The 19241-nt window shown below is 33.7% G+C and overlaps 5 protein-coding genes across 5 annotated transcripts; 1 reads left to right on the forward strand and 4 right to left on the reverse strand.

The window, feature by feature from the left end:
- Positions 1–988: 988 nt before the first annotated feature.
- Positions 989–2591, reverse strand: LOAG_02563 (hypothetical protein; the record flags this gene model as incomplete). The annotated part of the gene is made up of 5 exons (XM_003138100.2): positions 2230–2591; positions 1750–1909; positions 1527–1683; positions 1341–1410; positions 989–1207 (listed from the first exon to the last, which is right to left on the reverse strand). Exons 1-5 carry the CDS (start codon positions 2365–2367, stop codon positions 989–991), a joined length of 744 nt encoding a protein of 247 aa, XP_003138148.1. The 5' UTR covers positions 2368–2591.
- A 358-nt stretch (positions 2592–2949) lies between these two features.
- LOAG_02564 (hypothetical protein) lies at positions 2950–5569 on the reverse strand (the record flags this gene model as incomplete). Its single annotated transcript, XM_020446045.1, has 5 exons — positions 2950–3333; positions 4098–4268; positions 4716–4859; positions 5141–5296; positions 5516–5569. The coding sequence occupies 5 exons, from the start codon at positions 5567–5569 to the stop codon at positions 3220–3222; spliced, it is 639 nt and encodes a 212-aa protein (XP_020303562.1). The 3' UTR covers positions 2950–3219.
- A 216-nt stretch (positions 5570–5785) lies between these two features.
- On the reverse strand, positions 5786–8272 carry LOAG_02565 (proteasome A-type and B-type family protein). The gene is made up of 7 exons (XM_020446046.1): positions 8202–8272; positions 7881–7948; positions 7112–7243; positions 6879–7008; positions 6663–6764; positions 6368–6496; positions 5786–6079 (listed from the first exon to the last, which is right to left on the reverse strand). Exons 1-7 carry the CDS (start codon positions 8253–8255, stop codon positions 5996–5998), a joined length of 699 nt encoding a protein of 232 aa, XP_020303563.1. The 5' UTR covers positions 8256–8272; the 3' UTR covers positions 5786–5995.
- Positions 8273–8996: 724 nt separating this feature from the next.
- On the forward strand, positions 8997–10645 carry LOAG_02566 (TB2/DP1 protein; the record flags this gene model as incomplete). The annotated part of the gene is made up of 7 exons (XM_020446047.1): positions 8997–9137; positions 9226–9396; positions 9668–9780; positions 9869–9960; positions 10064–10162; positions 10252–10347; positions 10575–10645. 7 exons carry the CDS (start codon positions 8997–8999, stop codon positions 10643–10645), a joined length of 783 nt encoding a protein of 260 aa, XP_020303564.1.
- Positions 10646–11334: 689 nt separating this feature from the next.
- LOAG_02567 (hypothetical protein) lies at positions 11335–15902 on the reverse strand. The gene is made up of 9 exons (XM_020446048.1): positions 15809–15902; positions 14585–14812; positions 14063–14213; positions 13689–13798; positions 13459–13616; positions 12705–12901; positions 12264–12424; positions 11945–12128; positions 11335–11624 (listed from the first exon to the last, which is right to left on the reverse strand). The coding sequence occupies exons 1-9, from the start codon at positions 15810–15812 to the stop codon at positions 11435–11437; spliced, it is 1383 nt and encodes a 460-aa protein (XP_020303565.1). The 5' UTR covers positions 15813–15902; the 3' UTR covers positions 11335–11434.
- Between the last annotated feature and the right edge of the window lie 3339 nt (positions 15903–19241).

The following is a 19241-nucleotide window of genomic DNA, read 5'->3' on the forward strand; positions in this document are numbered from 1 at the left end:
TTCCATTATAATGCAGAGCAAGAACTCACCAACACATCAATTACAATAATCAGTCTTAGTTGTGCAGTGCAGAAAAGATTGGACTGTGCCTAACATCTCCACGAATGGTCACCAAAATAAAGTTACCACAGTTGAGTGCCATCGAAGTCATGAGAAATTTTTGAATCAGTCTCGAACTTACATTCAATTTTAAACAAAACAAAGGAGTCACATTTGAAACCACGTTTCTTTTTTGCCCCTCTTCCTCCTTCATAAATCATACGATCAAAACTCAGAAAAATTGAGAAACTTTTTAATAAAAAAGTGCCGACATTTCCTACACTTTCCAAAAATTAGAGTAAAGAAATTCAATCAGTTTCCAATTAAAGTCTTGCCGTTGCCAACTAATTAGCTAAAGGCAATGATTCAAATTATTTGTAAATTCAGACCGATTCAAAAATTGGTTTCCTTAATGGTGTAGTGATTTGATATCTAATTTGGAGTTACATGTGGTGAAAATAATTTGTGATGAAAGGAAGATAGCAAAATGGTTGTGTGGTAGAGAACCAAAAACATCAAATTAGAATACAAATTAGAATTTGTAGTTTTTTCACAGACCAAGTCTACTTATACCACGTTGAAGCCAACGCACTTCCTCTGTCACCTCAAAAGCTTTCTTCAGTTAAGATAAAATAACGAAACAGTCTGTGGTTAGAAATGGTTTAACTGAAAGTAAAACAATTTAGTAACATGAACTTTCGTTAAGAAGGAAAGGAGAATAGAATTCCATGGTGGTGAAAAAAAGAAAGTCAAGCAACCTGAAGTCGTGCTATGGAAACAAAACCACCGAAAAAGTAGAATAGAATCATGGATAAACACAAAAAGAATTTGAATGCAAAAGGTTTCAAAAAGGCTTTAAAAAATCCTCTTTCTATTTCGAAAATGAAACAACAATAATTCTAACTCAACAAAATTAACGAATGAATTTTGACGAATATATTTCCAAGATTTAAAGAACTGGACAACGTTGGGTGTCCACAAGATGGGTACCAACGAAAACGCTAGCTGGTGCTTTATCTGTTCGTATTGTCGGCTTGTTATAATAATACAGGCATAATCGATCACTCGTTTTCAGCATTGATTCGACATCATCAATTCCAAATGCTGCGAAAATTGCAGCAATCCAGCGTTTCGTCGCTTTTGGCTTCTTAAAGAACATATCTGCCATCTGAAAAGAAATTCTTCCAAATTTTTCACTCATCACGCTATTTTTAAAGGGTTTTCAGACTAACACTGAGCAAAATACAGTCGATATAAATTTAAACTTCACAAAATTGGAAGACTGTAGCATCAGCACTAACACTATAGCAATCATCATACGTTTTATCATCACCGAATGCGCCTTCATGAATTAGTTTTGATACCAACCCACTGAAACAATTCATTAATAGTAATGAGCTTCACAGAAATTTTATCATTCATTTTTTTCTTTCTCTTTTTCTTGTAACAAAAATGAATAGATAAAGAAGTCCTGCAAATTGCAGCACCTGTAAAGACGCATGCCAGTAATACTGAATTCGGGAATTTCTGACATATGATTCTTCAGCCTTGTCACCCAGTTGAAGAGATCATAGGCAGTAAATACACCATTTACCAGCTGACCGATATCTTTACTTGGATCTATCTTCCTCAAATAACAGTGACCTGAAAATTTGGAAGTTCTGAGAGGCTGCAAGGCACTTTTTTCATAGTCCATTGAAAAAGAATTACCTTCTCTAGTTCTCACTGTAGTACCTTGCTCGCATGATGACCATTCACTCCATTGTAACTGAATTTTTAAATTCACAAACTTTTTTGCCAATCTGGCATCTCTCGAATGCCCATGCAAATTCCAACTGATCTCTTCGTTTATATTTTTATCACTTATTACCTGGAACTTTGAATATCCAACCATCTCATTAAAGACACTTTTCTACTTCCATTCTTGAAAATGTCCATCAGTTAAACTGTAAAATGATTACTGAATCTAGGAACTAGATGAACATACAAAACAACTGTTAATTATTCAAGAAAGAATCAATAATTTTGGATTATCTCATCAACTTAATTGTCAAATCTCGTTTGGATGCAACTGTCCATTAAACTGTCCATTTCCTCTCTTATCATTTTTAAGGCAACTTGATCATTTCTCTTCAAGTGATTTGCAAATCACTCCACAAGTAAGCAAGTAAATGAAAAAAGGGAAAATACCCAATCGAAACACAACGTCCAATTCATAGCGCACATCCGAAATGCATCACGTATATATGCAGGAGGAATGTGACGGAATTTCCAATTTGAATCAGGGAAACCTTGCGATTCCGGACATTCACTTTCTGCCCAAAACATTTATCGCATAATATTATTTTCAACTGAACAAATCAAATTGAAATAAATTAAATCAAATCAAAATCGTACTAAATCAAGAATCTGGTTAATTTCTTACCGACCACGATAAACCGACCAATCATTATTTTCTTTTTTTGCGTTTTTATAAGTTTAATGCTTTTAGGTTAAGCTACATGTATTAAATAATGTCATGAGGAATAGCAAATTGCTTTAAAGAATTCCAAAAACAACTCAACATATGAATACAATAAATGATATGAAAGAAACATTTTCTTAAACATTATTTTTGACTCGTCACTTGTTATTCAAGGTGACAAATCGCGTACTAATCTTATTAAATTTCGAGTAACTATTGTTTAGACATCTACACATTTAGACAGACATTTACCAACATACGCCATATTTATATATTATTTTACAAATAGAAATGTAATCAAATATATAGTAGAACATAAAAATGAACATACCAATCTGAGAAATCTGCTCTTCACCAGGCCTTAGAAATCGAAATTAAATCAGTTTTGGTAAAATAAGATAGTGGTCATTACATCATGATAAAGTTTACTTCTCAATTTACTTTAATATAAAATTTGGAGGAAATGTTTTTTAAATTATAAGAGCGGGATAAAAGGGCAACTCACGATGAGATAATATGTTGCGATCAAAAAGGCAAATAGTTACGGACACGAAAAAGGCTTGCAATGATAGTCCAAAAACCATTTTTAATCTATCTTCAATATATGTTATTGATAGTTTGCATGCACAACTTTCGCCAGGAACACAGGTTCAGTCTGCTTCAACAGCTCTTACAGCAATCTATCAAGATCCACAACTTTTTACAAAGTGAATTACTTACTTGAGATAAATGAAAAGTGGTTGCATGGCAATTAAATAATAAACGAAGTGTAAGACATTTCTGGAGGCAACATCCAAGCAACGATACAGGCCTTCATTCTCGGAGGTTGGCTGGAAATCCCTTTTTAAGTTTCATATACAATTTAAAACGTCATTTAAATTCAACACATTTGTAATCTTTTGGAAAAACAAATATTAAAAAATTTTGAAACAAATATTCAAATACTAAAATATTGAAGAAATACTGAAAAAAAAAATTCAAATATTGAAAAACAATTTTTCAACTAGTGATATACTTACATGAGCATTAAGTATAACAGGAACTAAAAAACTAATCACAGACATGAAATATACCATTTCGAAAAGCTTTTATTAAACTGACACGCTGTCACATCCTTATCAAGTGGGTTGTTCGAAGAAAAAATTAAAACCAAATCAAAAATATTAGATTTAAACAGGCAAAGCAAACCAGAGTAACAAATTCAGATAAAAAGCTGCATTTGTCAAAGTCTCAGCCGACATCTAGAAAGTCGAAATTGTCATGAAACAAAGTAGCCGGCTTTATTAAATGATGAAGTAAAATTTTATAAATTTTATAAAAAGCTACCTCTTTCCGACTACTGATTTGAAGCCTATAGAGTTATGCGAAGACAACAAAATAACTATTAAATATAGCTAGGCAAAATCCTACTTCAACAGTGGATGAAGTTTAACAAAGTCGATATGACAATTAATGGAATTTCATTATCAATAATCTCAACTACAATGGCTAATGTTGTAGGACAGTACTTTATAGATAGCTGACGAGGTTTGTTAACTGCTGTACTGGTTACAAATGAATATAAGCACAATGAGAATGGAACAGCATGTAGTACCTGTAACAAGATTAGCATTCCCCTTCTCTGTATGAGTACAGTCTGTGATCGCTGATTTGTTCCAGCTTCAAAGTCACTTGGCATTGCGCCGAAATCACGCCATCTATTATCTCCATAATCGGCACTTAATGTCAGCAAATGCTGATTCCATTTAGGTGAATTCCTAAGATTCTGAAATATAATACTAATACACCAATTACTATTCGCAGTTTTAAACATACAAATACAAGTTGATCTGAAAACTCAGTTAACGCAGCAATTTGATTAATGATACTTTGTTTTGCTAAATACTAAGTGCTGGAAGCCATTCTAAGTTTTTGTACAGTTGGAGACATTCGTCGCCGATGAACAAATGAAAATGCGCATGAAAAAGTAGATATGACAAAAAGAATATCCGTTTAAACGAAAATGAATGAATAATAAAGTACGGTCATTACTTCAGTCTAATAATTAGTGGACATTGCCCATCGCTTCGCATACAGATAATATTAAGAGATAGATAATACTGAAAGATAATATTAAGCAAGCAGATAATATTAAGCGAGCTGTTTTGGCAGATGAAAACTACTCAGTTAAATTGTCACTATCTTAAGTTTTTCTTGATAAAGAAAAAGAAACTTTCATATCTCCCAGTGCATTCTCAACGTCCTTTGCCGCCATAAACCACCAGTGCTTCATTAATCCATTAAAAGTAAACGCTCGACGACACATTACACATCGAAGGTCAGTACGCTGACCAGGCCAAAAATAAATTGGTTTAATCTAAAAAATTAGGAAGACCTTATAGTACACATGCCATTAATGTTGCTATAATTTACACTACGACCTCCGTTATATCTTACTACCTTACGACTTATATTACAGCTAATCACCTCAATAAATCATGATACAAATAATTGCAAAACTGTAATTACCAATTCAAAAAAGCGTAACAATAGTCGTAAAAAATATCTTGCCTCGAAAATTTTAGAAATAACTTCTACAGAAAAAACCTCATGCAAAGCAACTTCCAGTTTCCCTATTGAAATCATTCAACAATTTACCGTAACATTGGCTTTATTATCACAGTTCGGTTCGTAGAAGGACTCTGCAAATAACGACTTCAAATAGTGCTTCTTGTGGACATCTTCAATGAATTCAAACTCCATCGGATTATCAATATGAGGTGCCAAATCTGGTACTACATTTTCTTCGTCAAGCTGCAGTTCTCATACATTTAAAACTCGATCTTCACCCTATCTGCTTCAAGATATATACGACAATAACCATTAAATGTATATGATGAACCATATACATAGCATCGCATAAATGAACCCAGTCGAACAACCACCCCTCAGAGACGTTTTGATTTCTAAACTCGATATTATATCAAAAATAAGCTCGAATTTTTATTAACTTAAAATAGTGATGGAACTTACAAAACTTTCCGCACCAAAAACGATAAGCAAAACAACCACAACTGAGCACGCCATTCCACTTACTGACAACCGTCTTGAGGAGAAAATTTCCATACAACTAATATTATGCAAATAACAATTCGGAAACCACCAACCATTCTTTCAAATTGCTGAGAAATGTTTCGGTACAACTATGCATGTGTTTTCTCGTTTTTACTTCAAAATTCCAAATGGCGGCGGGAAATTCATAGAACTGTCTTTATTTGAAATCAACAATGTTGTAGGAAATGAACCAAAATAACAAAAGACAGTCAATTAATTAAACTTCAACAAAAACGCCTTTCATATACTATCCGTGCAAAAAAATCTTTTTCAGTAAACTAAAATGTTACATGTTTCATAATCTATCTTATAATATTGCGTAATAGTTGAAAACGTGTTATTCACAGGTCGTCACATAGATTCCCATCAAAACACATGCAATCCCAAACAAGAATTTGATCACTGAATAATGTGTTTCGGATATGTTAAATGTGCAGGGATATCAGCAAATTTTGGAAACTGATTCCCATCCGGGCGAATAAGCTGAAATTAAAAAAAAATTATGAGGGAAGAAGATACGATTACATCCTCACCGTAGAAATATGAATGCTGTATTCAAAAAATAAAAATAGATGCTTTATGCAGCTAGGATCACCATACTCCCTGGCGACGAAAAGTCTCAGTCCTCACAATTGCTTGGGGAAATTATCTTTTAAGTTTTAAACTCAAATTATAATAAGTTAATTAAATGAAATCAAATTAAATGGAAAAAGTAAAACACAAAAATACTTCCCGGATACATGACAAAATTTCAAGGATTGAACAACTAGCCATTCTTTGAGTGCCTGTTTTGTCAATAACAGCTAGTCTAATAACACCGCCGGAAGAACCATCACGAATTGTTGCTAGAGCTACTGCATTGAGCACTATTTCCTTGCATTTTTCAGCAGTCATTCCCGACTGCAAATGTTTTGCTATGAATTCGTTGTTTTTTTTTTTTTTTTTGCATATTTTTCACGGCACTATTTTTGAATCGAAAGGATAAGCAAATAAAGAAAGGGATACAACATAGTTTCTTAACAGAAACTTTCTTAACTTTCTTAACAGAAAAATATTACATATTTACCTTCCACTGACTATCAAGAAACCCTTGTACGAATGTACTGCCACTACCACTCGCCGCGCATCGCTGTCGAGTTACGTAACCTCCAAGTGGTATTGCATACAACTAAAACAGAAATTTTTAATAGTAATAAAAAGCTGCTACATATCTAGTTTCGATAGGAGATACTAAATGTGATCGGTGATATAAGAAAATTAGCTCCAGTAATTGGCAACAGACCTGTCCACCCTCAACATCATCGTATCCAGCAACCAGAACTGATGCTGATAGAGAGTCACGATATTTATACAGAAAATTCCGAAAGATCTGAGCAGAACGGCCAACAGTAACGTCTTCTTCTTCCATCATTCTGTTAAATGAAAATGAAAAAAATAAGCTGCTGCAAGCAAAAACTTGTAAAAAAATTTCTCAAGGCAACATCTTTATGAATACCAGAATGAATTAAAACTTACGAATAAACTTCAATGTAGTACTTCACAATATCAGAAATAGCTTGCGTATCTGCAGCAGAGCCCGAGCGACAAACAACCATTCGATTCGTAACGGGTGTAATTTTGTCTGTAGCGCGCGATGATATGTAACTCCTGAAAATAATACATCGATCACTTTGAGAGTACTGCACATCATGAAAAATATTAAATCAGAATTATATCAGCATAAATGGACTGCCTGGCACAAGACGAGGAACGCCAAGATGTGATAATAGATAGGACACTTTAAAACTTTCGCTTGCCATCATGTCAAACGATAAGTACACTATACCCAGATTATTTGAAATATTGCAAAGGTCAAACTACAATAGCAAACACACATCGAAAAAAAAGGTCAAGTGATCATAAGAAGAATGAATAAAATTATAAAGAAAATGATCTTAACCGCTTAAAATACAATAAAATAGACTATTTTCGAATCCAACGATATGATAGGGAAGAAAAATAAAAATGAAAAACGGGCCTCTGGGTCGAACTGGGAATCTTACATCCCAGCTACATTCCACTTTGCTATTCTGGTAAATATTATAAAAATTGGAAAGGGAAAGGGTCCACAAATATGTACTTCCATAAGTTCATAAATCAAGACAATATCATGGCATTAAAAAACACTGTTTCTTACTGAACATTAATATTTCTACCAAGTGGTATTTTCTGACATTATATTTTTATCAGTCAATTAGTGTGCTGGTTAAATAAATGTAGTTTCAATTCAAAAAGGGATGTGTACCCAGAACTTGTCCTTGAGTCTGTTCCAACCACAACACCACCGTCGAATTCCATTGCGATGAGAGTTGTCTGAAAACAAAGATATTCGTCTGGAACGACAACTAAGACGTCTACGGTTAGAAAAATGAAAAAACAACTTTTTCCCCTTTAATAATAATAATAGAACTTTGGTACGGTATTATCAAGCAAGTGATAGCCAACACACCATATCAGCGGATCATTCCGATCTGTTTTAGTGCTTGAAGTGGAAAATCTTCTATATATAGGAAAAGAGGAATAAAAAGGAATGGAATAAAAGGAAAAGTACAGAAATATACCTCACCCCCATGTCGACATTTTCAGCAGTGAAGTGTCGCGGCGGTCCGTTGTAAGCCATTGTTGTTTCTCCTGCAATGTCAACAATCTATTAATAGCGATTTAAAAAAATTTAATTTCTATAATATGGATAAATTACTTAAAAGACCACTACGTCCTACATATGCCACTCTTCCTAACAACCTACCATCCACCAACCCTTCCGTTTAAACCCGCTCTATCCAGGCAAACACTTTTATCAATTGGCTCTTCGCAACACGATCATAAACCGTTAGAATATGAGACTTTGTTGCGGAATAACGTCCGTGGGAGAACTTATGACGGAGAGATGCATGTGTGATTCAGTATGGAGGGCCTGATATGGGTACGAGTGGGCGTAGTTTGGATGTGGATAAGCCTGGTGCAAATGCATCCAAACTTGGTATGGATAGCTGGTTTTACTTGAACGATGTACTGGAGTTATCGGCCCGCTGAACAACATTTAATTTTCCATTTTAACATTGATGTTAACGCTACAAAGAAAGTGGAATTTGCAGTTTGCACTCGATTCTGTTGAAAGAAGAGCATAAAGTTCTACCCGGCCAGGTCATACCAATAATCTACTGGGCTTGTCACAGGAACATTCTGCTGGTTATCTCTGGTACAGATGGTTATCTCTTCATTTCAGTCGTCTTTCCGGATTCTCTTTCCCATCTCATTTATTGAACTGGCGTGGAACTCTTCTAACAGTGTTTAATAAATGTAATATTAAAGAATGATCAACTGATTGTGCGTTAGGTGGATGTCACCACTTCATAACGTAATGTCTCAGCGTGATATCACGAAATTTTCCTTTCAGATGGTTCTTCAGTTATTTTCGCACGCCGCATCTATTGTGATTGGAGCGCTTTATCCAGCCTTTAAAACTTTCAAAGTCATTCGTGAAGGCGATTTCTTACAAATGGTTGCAGTTTTATTATTTCTCACCTTTCCTTCTCAGTAATATTCTTCGCATAAAGGCCCCTAGTTAGGAACAACTCAAATTGTTTCAGAAGCGATGGTTAAAATACTGGACCGTTTACGCAGGTTTTCTAGCAGTCGATAGTGTTGGTGATATACTCCTTTTGCCGTACATTGTGCCGGGTTATTTGCTGATGAAGATGAGCTTCCTACTTTGGACAGCATCACCATGGACGGATGGTGCTTCAGTCGTTCATCAAAAAGTAAAGTAGTTCACGAGATCTTAAAGTAAAATAGGGCTGTTGAAAAATCAAGCTTATACGCTCAATGAAAAACAGTTCGGAAGGTTGTTACCTTAAGAGGCGTTGGGTTCCAATGACAGTTTAAATTGCACAACAGTAGTTCTCAAAAAAGAAGTTTCAATGCAGAAACTTAATGGGAAAAGGAATGAAGGAGATGGGATAATACCACTTATAATCTCTTGATTATACCTTAGGATCTTTTACTTACATTCCTCATTATAAGCTGTTTCAGTTAATCGCTCCACTACTGACAACATATGAGCAGGACATCGATGAGATGCTAGACAATATGGGACGTTCCGTGCAACGACAGGCTTCAAGATTAGGAAATGGAGCACTTGATAAGTCAGTAATTTAATGAAAGTTCCAGATTAATGAATACCTTTTATTTTTCGTTCAAAGCATCACGAAGGTATATTTAAGACTTTTGCAGAGCGCGTGTTGGATTATTGTCACTTGCAATCACGGATAGTTCAGCTACTGGTCAGCCATTTTCCGCCAGTCGGTTTGCTCCAATAACAGTTGGTTAGTACCTTGGTTATTATTACTGCTCAAACAACTATTTAATGAAGCTTCATCATAATATGATTTCTCATCCAAGTGTAATCTTTCGTGTGCTTATTTGCAGCAGTGGAAGAACAAGCAGAAGAGGATATTATCCGGCTAGTTGATGAAGAAACAGATGTTAAGAGAGAGATGGAAGAAAGTGAAAGTAGTCTTTCTCCAGGCAATAAATTTTTTTTTTGCAAATTCAACTGGAAAAACATTATAGGTGTTGCCATTTTGTAATAGTTTGAAACTAATCGTATGCTTTAGCACCAAATCGCTTGAAAAGAAACTGCGCACATTCTGATGGTGTCAACGTTATTAAAAAAGGACGAAGGCGATCGAACAGAAATAGGAGGGCGGAAGGTAGTTCTTTGCATTTTCCCGTACATTATTATTACATTTGTCACTTATTCCTAAGTTCCATTTCACTTCATGAACCAGCTGCAGAGGGATGTAAGGGATTCCGGAAATTGCAGTTTTTGCACTATTCAGAGCTAATTTTGCTTTTTATGCTAATATTCGGTATCTTTATCGTACTGTAAAGGATTTGATATACCGATGTATTTCATTTAGTCTCTTTTTTCTTGTAGGAGATGCACAAGATCGGTCGCACCGCACAAGACGCGTTACAGCAAATCGTAGTATCTCTCGTGGGCGATAAGTTTGATCATTTCGTGTCCTTTATAAATATTATGCAATGTTTTTCAAATGATATTACATTTATTACTATTTTGATCCTTCATTTCGGTGTACAACTGCATCCATTACTTACATACATTTCTTAATTCCCAATAGGTTTCATAATTTTTTTTACCGGTTTCATTTCGGTATACAACTGCATCCATTACTTACTTACACTTCTTAATTCCCAATAGGTCTTATAATTTCTTTACCGGTTTCTTTTCACACTGCATTAATGTTATCGCATTTATGGATTTCTATGGTCTCTGATTCAGTTTTTGGGATTCACCTTCTTATTGTAATATTAAATTTGTTGCTTATAAGATGGTACATTTTTTACAGGACGTAGTATACAGGCAGAAATCTTAAGTAGCCAGATTCCTGTTTTAGCTATTGCATTTTGAAGGATGATTCGGTTCCATCTCTTTGTCATCAAGAAATCCCTCTCTATCGAGGATAAAAGTCGATATTTTTTGTAACTTTTCTGGACAAAAATTTGCTCTTTGGAAATTTATAATAGATAAAAGAAAGATAATCTTTGGTTGGCCACAATAATTTGAAGTCCAAATATTTTTTTAAGTTCCAAAATTTTACATGAGTAATTCATTTCTGTGTTTTCCCTCCATTTCCCTATTGAAATTGGTAGGTCATTGTGATCTATTGCTAGTTTCCAGATTCCCTTTCAAAAGCAAATTTAATAATATCTGTTGTTTGATTCATGCTCAATATGACACATGTTTTAATGATATTGTAACAACAGAAATAGGAATTAAACACAATCAGCTTGAGTCTGAAGTCCAGTGCATTTCACTTCATCCTCATCTTCCGGTTTGCACAACAAATCCACAACAATATGATCTGTTTGCGTATGGTAACTTTTCACTATGTTCACTTCTAATATTGTACATGTCCAAACTTTATCCTTCTCGTCATGGATATTATTCAGATATTGAGTGCAACTGAAATTTAGAAAGTTATGGCACAGTTCAGTATTTCTCATCAATAAAAGTAAGCGGTTTACTACTGGTGATTTTTTTAGGCTCATTCTGTTAGACTCAAATAATTTTAGTTGACTTCAAATTCAAGTCGTTTCTCACCGACTAATGCTGATGAGAAGAAATATAACTATGTGATAGCCTCTAAAAAGGTGTTATTTGTACTTCATATGTATAGCTGTGCTTTTTATGCCACCATGTTTGAATGATTTTAAGAGTTCTGCACCAAAGATTCAGACGGATTTGTAATTAAAAGTTTTTTTTTTTTTTATAGTGGATATTACTTTATAGCACAGGTCATGGCGAAGTTCTGTAAGATCTGACTAATCGTTGACCACTTTTCCTCTCTTAGGCGATCATCAATTCGTGCATTTGGCATGACACGACTTTCCATTTCTTTGATTATAGTTGCTGAACGACTAAATTTCCTTTTTTTCATTGTACTGTCATATGTTGTTGTATTCGTTTCTAAAAAATTTCCAGTTTAGAAATTTAGAAGTTCTTATACTGAGTTCACAAAAAGTAGGTGTTGTATCCTACTTCATCTGGTTCAAAAAAATTTTACGTGGAAAATTATTTGGTAAATTTGAGTGTAAACCAAACCTTCACGTTCCGTAGGACAATCATCTATTGATTTGCTGAAGAAGGCGCTTTTATTTTTATCAATTTTTTCCAGTGTAATCTTGTTTTCGGTACCAATACTTTTAACATCGGTAATTTTATTCATTGCGGTCTCTTCGCTCATGGGCTTCACATTTTCGGTCCTATAAAGTTTATTCGAATATAGAAGTTTCTCGAATTGCTGATTGGAGATTTAGTGAAGGCAAATTTTGGCAAATATTTTGCGAGTCTTAAGTGATTAGTGATATGGTTTCTTACACCAATAATCCTACTGATTTCCATATCGGATTTCCTTTGTGATGCAGTGTGTACCACAATGATTTAGACGGCTTCCAGGTCTTACTGAGTGAGTGGAAACTGAAGTTCCAATTTAACAAAATATGCAAAACTTTCACACGAAGGAATTCCAATAATTCTTGGTACCTTATGAGTTTGGAACATGCAGCTGGTTTATCATTGAGCTCCAAACTACCAGTCTGCTGTTTTGATGTCCTGATTGCTTCATGTATATGAAGTATTCCTCCTGTTGATTTCAAACATTTACAAGCAGCCAGCCAATACGGTCGTGATGATGGTAGCAATCCGATATTGACACGATCTGCTACACCCTGCGGTGTTACCTACGGTAACATTTGTGGTAGTCTTTATTATTAAAGAAGTGAGTATATTCACTGGGATTCTGAAGTGTTAGAAACTGCTTTCCTGATTAAACTACAGAGTATCTCTTAGAACTGCTGTAAGTCCAGATGATTGAGGAAATCCCTCAAGAGGAAATCCTTCAAGAGATGATTGAGGAAATCTCTCAATCATCTGGATTTACAGCAGTTCTAAGAAGGTAACAGTTAACAGTGTACGGGATTCCAATCATACTGAGTATCTCGAATGCTCAAGTGATTTTGATGATCTTGGTGGTTGCCCTGGAGAGGTAGAAAAACGGAAAAACTTTTGTAAGATTGTGGACTAGAAGCTTGTCAATACTCATTGCTTTGGTGGGACATTGTCTCTTTTTGCAAGATTGTTTTCCAGAAAAGGTGGAGTTTGTCAGTTTATCAAACAGCTGTTGAGGGATGAAATATGTCAGATATTCCTGCGGAGTTTGTCAGTTTATCAAACAGCTGTTGAGAGATGAAATATATTTGATATTCCTATCTTTCAGCTCGAACTTTTCAGAAACTACCTTTCTGGAATCGCCTTGAATGATTGTGCAGCGGTCCTGGACACCGTTACTCTGCAAACTACGCCTTAATGCTTCAATGGCATCTTCATTCCATTCGATAGCATAGACATGTTTTGCATGTGCACTTACCAAATAAGGCAATACATAGTATCCGATTCCTGTAACCGGAAATGTTTCTAAAAATAATAAGCAGATTTCTATTTACTAGTTCCAAAAATGTTTATTCCTACCAGCAAACATATCGGTGATAACTTCCTGATGGCAGTCGAATTCTGAAATGCGTTGCTTCTCTGAAGCATTGTTGACATTAAAGAAACATTTTGTGACGTCGTAAAGGAATCTGTAAGTTTTTAGTTTTCAATGGAATATGTTCGCCATTTTGAGACAGTTTTAACAGAAATCCACTTTAAAAATTTGATAATGATTCGAATTATTAACAAATTACGGCTGGTACCTCTACAACTCCGTCAAGCAGAAACTGAAATCGGGTTTTTTTTCTAACACTACTGTATTTGCTCCTTATCAATATTGTATCACTTAACGAAGGAATACCAGTTGCTTTCTTTGGAGTATCAATCAGTGAAAGTCAGAAAATACGCAGTACCTGATATCGCCATCAATATGTTCCACCCATCCGTCCTTTCCATACAAGAGATCGATATGAGGCTCATGGAACTCATCGTCTTCAATTATACGTTTCTTTCCCAAACGATTTGTATTAAGTAATTCTGTTACCATTTCCCACAGTTTTGGGCCTGATACATTCGTAGTTTTTTTCAAAATCTGCATGTGTAGATTTTAAAATTACTTAATTGTTCAAACAAGAATTAAAAATTCATTCTATATCCTGAATTTAATCTGTATCGAAGAGGTCAAAGTGAGATTATGCTAATTACAGAAATAAAAATGGTGACAGACGAGGTATTCATTAAATTGAAGCTAAGTATGACGTTTCATATAAAATAATAATCCTAACCCTCAATCTCTTAAGTTTCATAATGACACTCAGTCTATTTTAAATCTTGAAAAATGCTTCAAAATCTATTTCAAAACTTAGTTAAATATGAAAAGAAGAAAGGAGAAAGTTATATATGTATCTGGTTAGTATAAAGATCAAGACTAGCACCCATCAGCCTCCAATTCGGATGTTTGAAACAGTTATGCGGTAAGATAATCATATTCCCGTGTTTCTCCCACCGTTTCGGTAGATCGCGATGCATTTCATCATTCCATATTCCCATTTGGTTGGCAACACGACGGAGTGAATCAAGCATCTGTCCGAAAGTCGATGTTTTGTTGAAATGTATTATCGTCTGATCGATACTTTGTCTCCGATCTGATTTTACAGGCATACCTGAAACTTTCCCGAAGCTTATTTACTTTAAATTTGAATATAATTACTTTTTTACCTCACAAAGAATATTAGCAGTGAATTCACGACTACCAACTAACACAGTTGTTGTAACAAAGCAGTGTAAGCGATCTCTATTTCATCATTCAGAGTAATCCAATACAATAATCGTATGACAATTAAAAAATAAATCATAAAGTTGGAATGCATCAAGAGTTCCGCAATAACATATGACTAGAATGAAAACAAATTGCAACTCTTCAGGAAAATATGATACACATAGAAGTAATTATGAAATATATCAATAAAGTTAAGAGGTTAATACTAGATAAAATTTGGAAAATTGGAAGATTTCATCATCTTTCCGAATTTTGAGGATGGAGTTGAGAAATATTTGGAGAAAGTGATGCGAAGATTGTATAAATTTCCTCGAATGATTCATATTTTTGTGATGTTTCTTATAAAATTAACTAAGTATTTTCATAACAAATTTGAATGGAAACTCCGAAAATACTCCACAAACTAATTTATTTTATTTTCACTGATTAAAATAGCTAACAGCACAAATTGCAGGTTGGAGACGCATGTATAAATTAGATTGATTCATTCGCACGATGATTTTAAGATTTTCGTTGAGACAATGCGTTAGTCATTTAGTGGTGGCAGAAATTGATGAAGAATATGATGTAAGCTACGCATTAACTTTAAATACATCCTTTTTTAAGATATCGGAAAATTGTATAACTTGAAAATTTCCAAAAAAAAGTTGCAAGTTACTTTTAATTTATAAGGCTTTCACACCAACTGGAAGCGATTCTTTAAAAAAAGCATTCGAAATCCTTACAAGTCAGAATTCTTTCTGCTTATTCAGTTGTATCTTTGGTCCTACTTTACTTCATACCGATATCTAATATGCCTTAAGGTATATCTATCATTTTGTAAAGGAAGGCCATAGTCTGTTGCTGAAATCGAAAAAAAAAAGGTAAAAAAGAGAAATACCCATTTGAAAAGCTTGTTCTCAAAGTTATGCGACCATCTGTACCAGCAATATCAGTTACATTGTCACTCCATTGACCGGTTCATACCTCCAAATGATGAAATTGATTTTTTAGAGTTTTTTGGGCAATAGAACATTTCGATTTCAAATTACAGAACAGAAAATGATGATGTTAAAGATAACAAGCGGTTTTGGTAAGATCGAAATTCACTTGGTTTGTGGAAATTGAATGTGCAGTGGATGAAATGATTAACTTCTATAGGGCTTCTCTTATGAAATATATTAGTAAGAATGAGTTTGGTTTTCCTATCTGTAGGATTAGACAATAAAATGTGTTTGGTTTTCCTATCTGTAGGGTTAGACAATTGTTTAAGTGACTAACAATAATTTATTAGATTTCGTAGTTTATTTTAAAAACTCATTAAATGAATTTCAGCATTATTTAAAAGAAAAAATTAGCTAATCGATTATTAAGTGTGCTCAGAAATGTTCAACAAAGAATGATAAATAAAGGTAAGAAAGGGTAACTTCCTCCAATAAAGTGTAGATGTACTTTTCGCTACAAAATTTGAAGAATTTCAGTTTCATCTGACAAAAGCCGCCTATTTCACCTTCCATAAAATAGTAAACTTTATATTACAGCCATACCAATACCACATAAATTCATTCAAAGATTAAAATAACTCTCTCGAATAAAATGAAATGAAAACTACAAGACGGAATAAATGAAGGATACACACTCTCGTTTAAATCTTCTACCAACTATTTCAAAGATAGTTTAATGACTAAGACCGTTTCCAATTGCCAAATTTCACTTCATATTTCAGCACCATGTGCCAACACTTTTTAGCTTCTTCTTCGGGAAGAAATGAAAACGAGAATTGTAATTGCAACTAATTTCGGATTTTCGAAAATAACACTTATCGCGATAGCAGATTTAAACTTTATTTCTCTTTTTTCAAGAACCTATAACAGACCATTCATTCTCAGAATGGAAAAACAGCAATTCCGAATAAAGATAACACATGAAGGATAACTGCTTCACACTAGAATCTTAATATTTAAACAAAGAACTACCAAAGGGAAAAGAAAAAACAAACAAACAAGTAAATCTTTTAACATTGGTTCAATCTCACCTGCCTATAACTGAAGTAGAAATAATGATTTGAAGAGAGTTGAGAGTAGAAAGCTAACGATCAATTTGAAAAGCTACTGGCGAAATTGTTACAACACGGCAAAAAATAAATGTACACAAAGGAAGGAGCTCGTATTGCAGTTGCCAGTATATTATCTTTAACAAGTTCTCATGCAGATTCCTGCTAATCAAAAACAAACATTGGGCTATCTTAGTACATTACAGTTATTCTTATGCATTTACTGCCAATTTTTGCACTTATCACTAATTACATCACCCTAAAAATTATTTAGAAATTTGCTAAAAATTATCTAGAAATTTGTCGGTTATTTTTTTGAAGAAAAAACGTCCAGATTTTATGATTTCGGGAATTCAGTTAGGATTTCAAATTCTAACTTTCTCTAATATCATGCACTTTTCCAAAATTTAATAGCTCCAGAAAATATTGTCATAGTAAATCAAAGTTTGGATAGTTTATAATTATCCAGAATAAGTTATAAGTTATCATTTTTAACCAATTAAAGTAGTAGAAGTAATGCGTGCATATGATTTTAATGAAATAATGATAAATGATATGACACCATTTCAAGAGAAGAGAAGAGAATATTAATGCTTGCAACTGCTCCAAACTATTCTGTGTAAACTATATTTGCATAATAGCAACATCCTCTCAAAGCCTATCTTCCATTCATTTGTAATTATTCTTGACTGCTGTCAATTCTTTTGAGTGTAAAAGTTCATGAGTACTAATCGAAACAAGAACTAATCATGCTTAATGTCTTCTCCCTTTTTCTATCTTCTCTCATATTCAAACTCAGCAATTATATAACAGGATTGAACTTTCTATGTATTACTGTACTCTTTTACACATCATGAACTTGAAGTTTTCTCAATTTGTTCAATTATTTCACACCATCACATATCATATTGTTTTTAAAATTTTCTGCTTTACATTGCAACCAAAATTGGTATCCAATTGCGACAGAAAATCAGAACAGCCAGAATGAGTATGTCGCCAAAAATCGTCATTTTAATAGTGTTATCAGCATTTGGCTAATTTAATTCATAGATTGCTGCATTCGAATAATGTGATAACTCCACTTATGATATAAATAAAGATATGTTGTTGAAGGACATAAACTTATTCAATAAAATATGCGTTATTTTTCTGTCATACCGAAATAAATGGAAGATAATGTTGACAGTGCAATGTGATATTTGTAGAATAACCAATACACAAAATATTACTGTTGCGAATGCATCTGGAACGGATTTTGAAGAAATTCTGATCAGCTTTTGAATATGATATCTAGTACTATCACAGTTGGATTCATCTCTCTATCAATCTGGCCATTATATCAGCAGAGCCTGGATTAGGGAAATTCTTATTTTAAATGTTCACCTTAATCTGAGAATTACATTTCTTAAGAAAAACTTTTCCTAATAGAAATGATGGTCACAATTAAACAAGAAATGTAATTAACAATGATAAATTTTTTTCTTTTCATTGTGGAGAGAGAAAGGATTTCTTTTTTTTTGTTTGTCATTAGTTAGTGATCAGTACCTTTCTAGATGATCTGGAATACTACTCTTATCAGTTCCCTTCCTCTCTCTGTGCTTCTTCGGTGTAACTGATAATACGTCCGTAGGAGCACATTCGATTAATATTATTTTGTTCATGATGAGAAGTCATTTTTGATCTCATCATGGATACTTTTATTAAATCCTCGTTACTCAAGGTATATAAAGGTCACCATCAAATCCTTAAACTGTATTGCTTAACATGATCAGTTTATCAGCTTGGTTTCGTTCTATCAAAAAAAAAAGAAAAATCACTATCAGCTGAATGTGTCTGAAAATCAGTAGGTCCAAAAGTAACTTCCTTTTTTATTATATTGCCCTGCTACCAATTTCCTTTTCGATAGATCTCTCCGTTAAATCAAACTTTGCATAACAATTCCGTAGGCAACACATCAAACCCGTATTGGTTGTCAAGTATCACAGATCATTACTGTGTGTAAATATTTTGCTCTCGATCAGTTTAGCACTAATTGAGCTAATTGATAAAATGAAAAACACATTCAAGTAAACGAGTACACAATTTTAAAAATTATTCACTCTGTTTTTGCAATATTTAGAATAGATAAACAAATTCCAAGAGGTCTTTTAGCAATTTGACATTTTATCATTTATTAATGATTAAGCTAACAAATAAGCTTTCTGCTCAAATTCCCTAACAATATCTAAATTAAAAAACTAGAATTAAGAAACTAAATTAATAAACTTTTAGAAGTGAAGAA

This window comes from Loa loa (assembly GCF_000183805.2).
Source record: "Loa loa unplaced genomic scaffold supercont3.75, whole genome shotgun sequence".
Taxonomy (NCBI): domain Eukaryota; kingdom Metazoa; phylum Nematoda; class Chromadorea; order Rhabditida; family Onchocercidae; genus Loa; species Loa loa.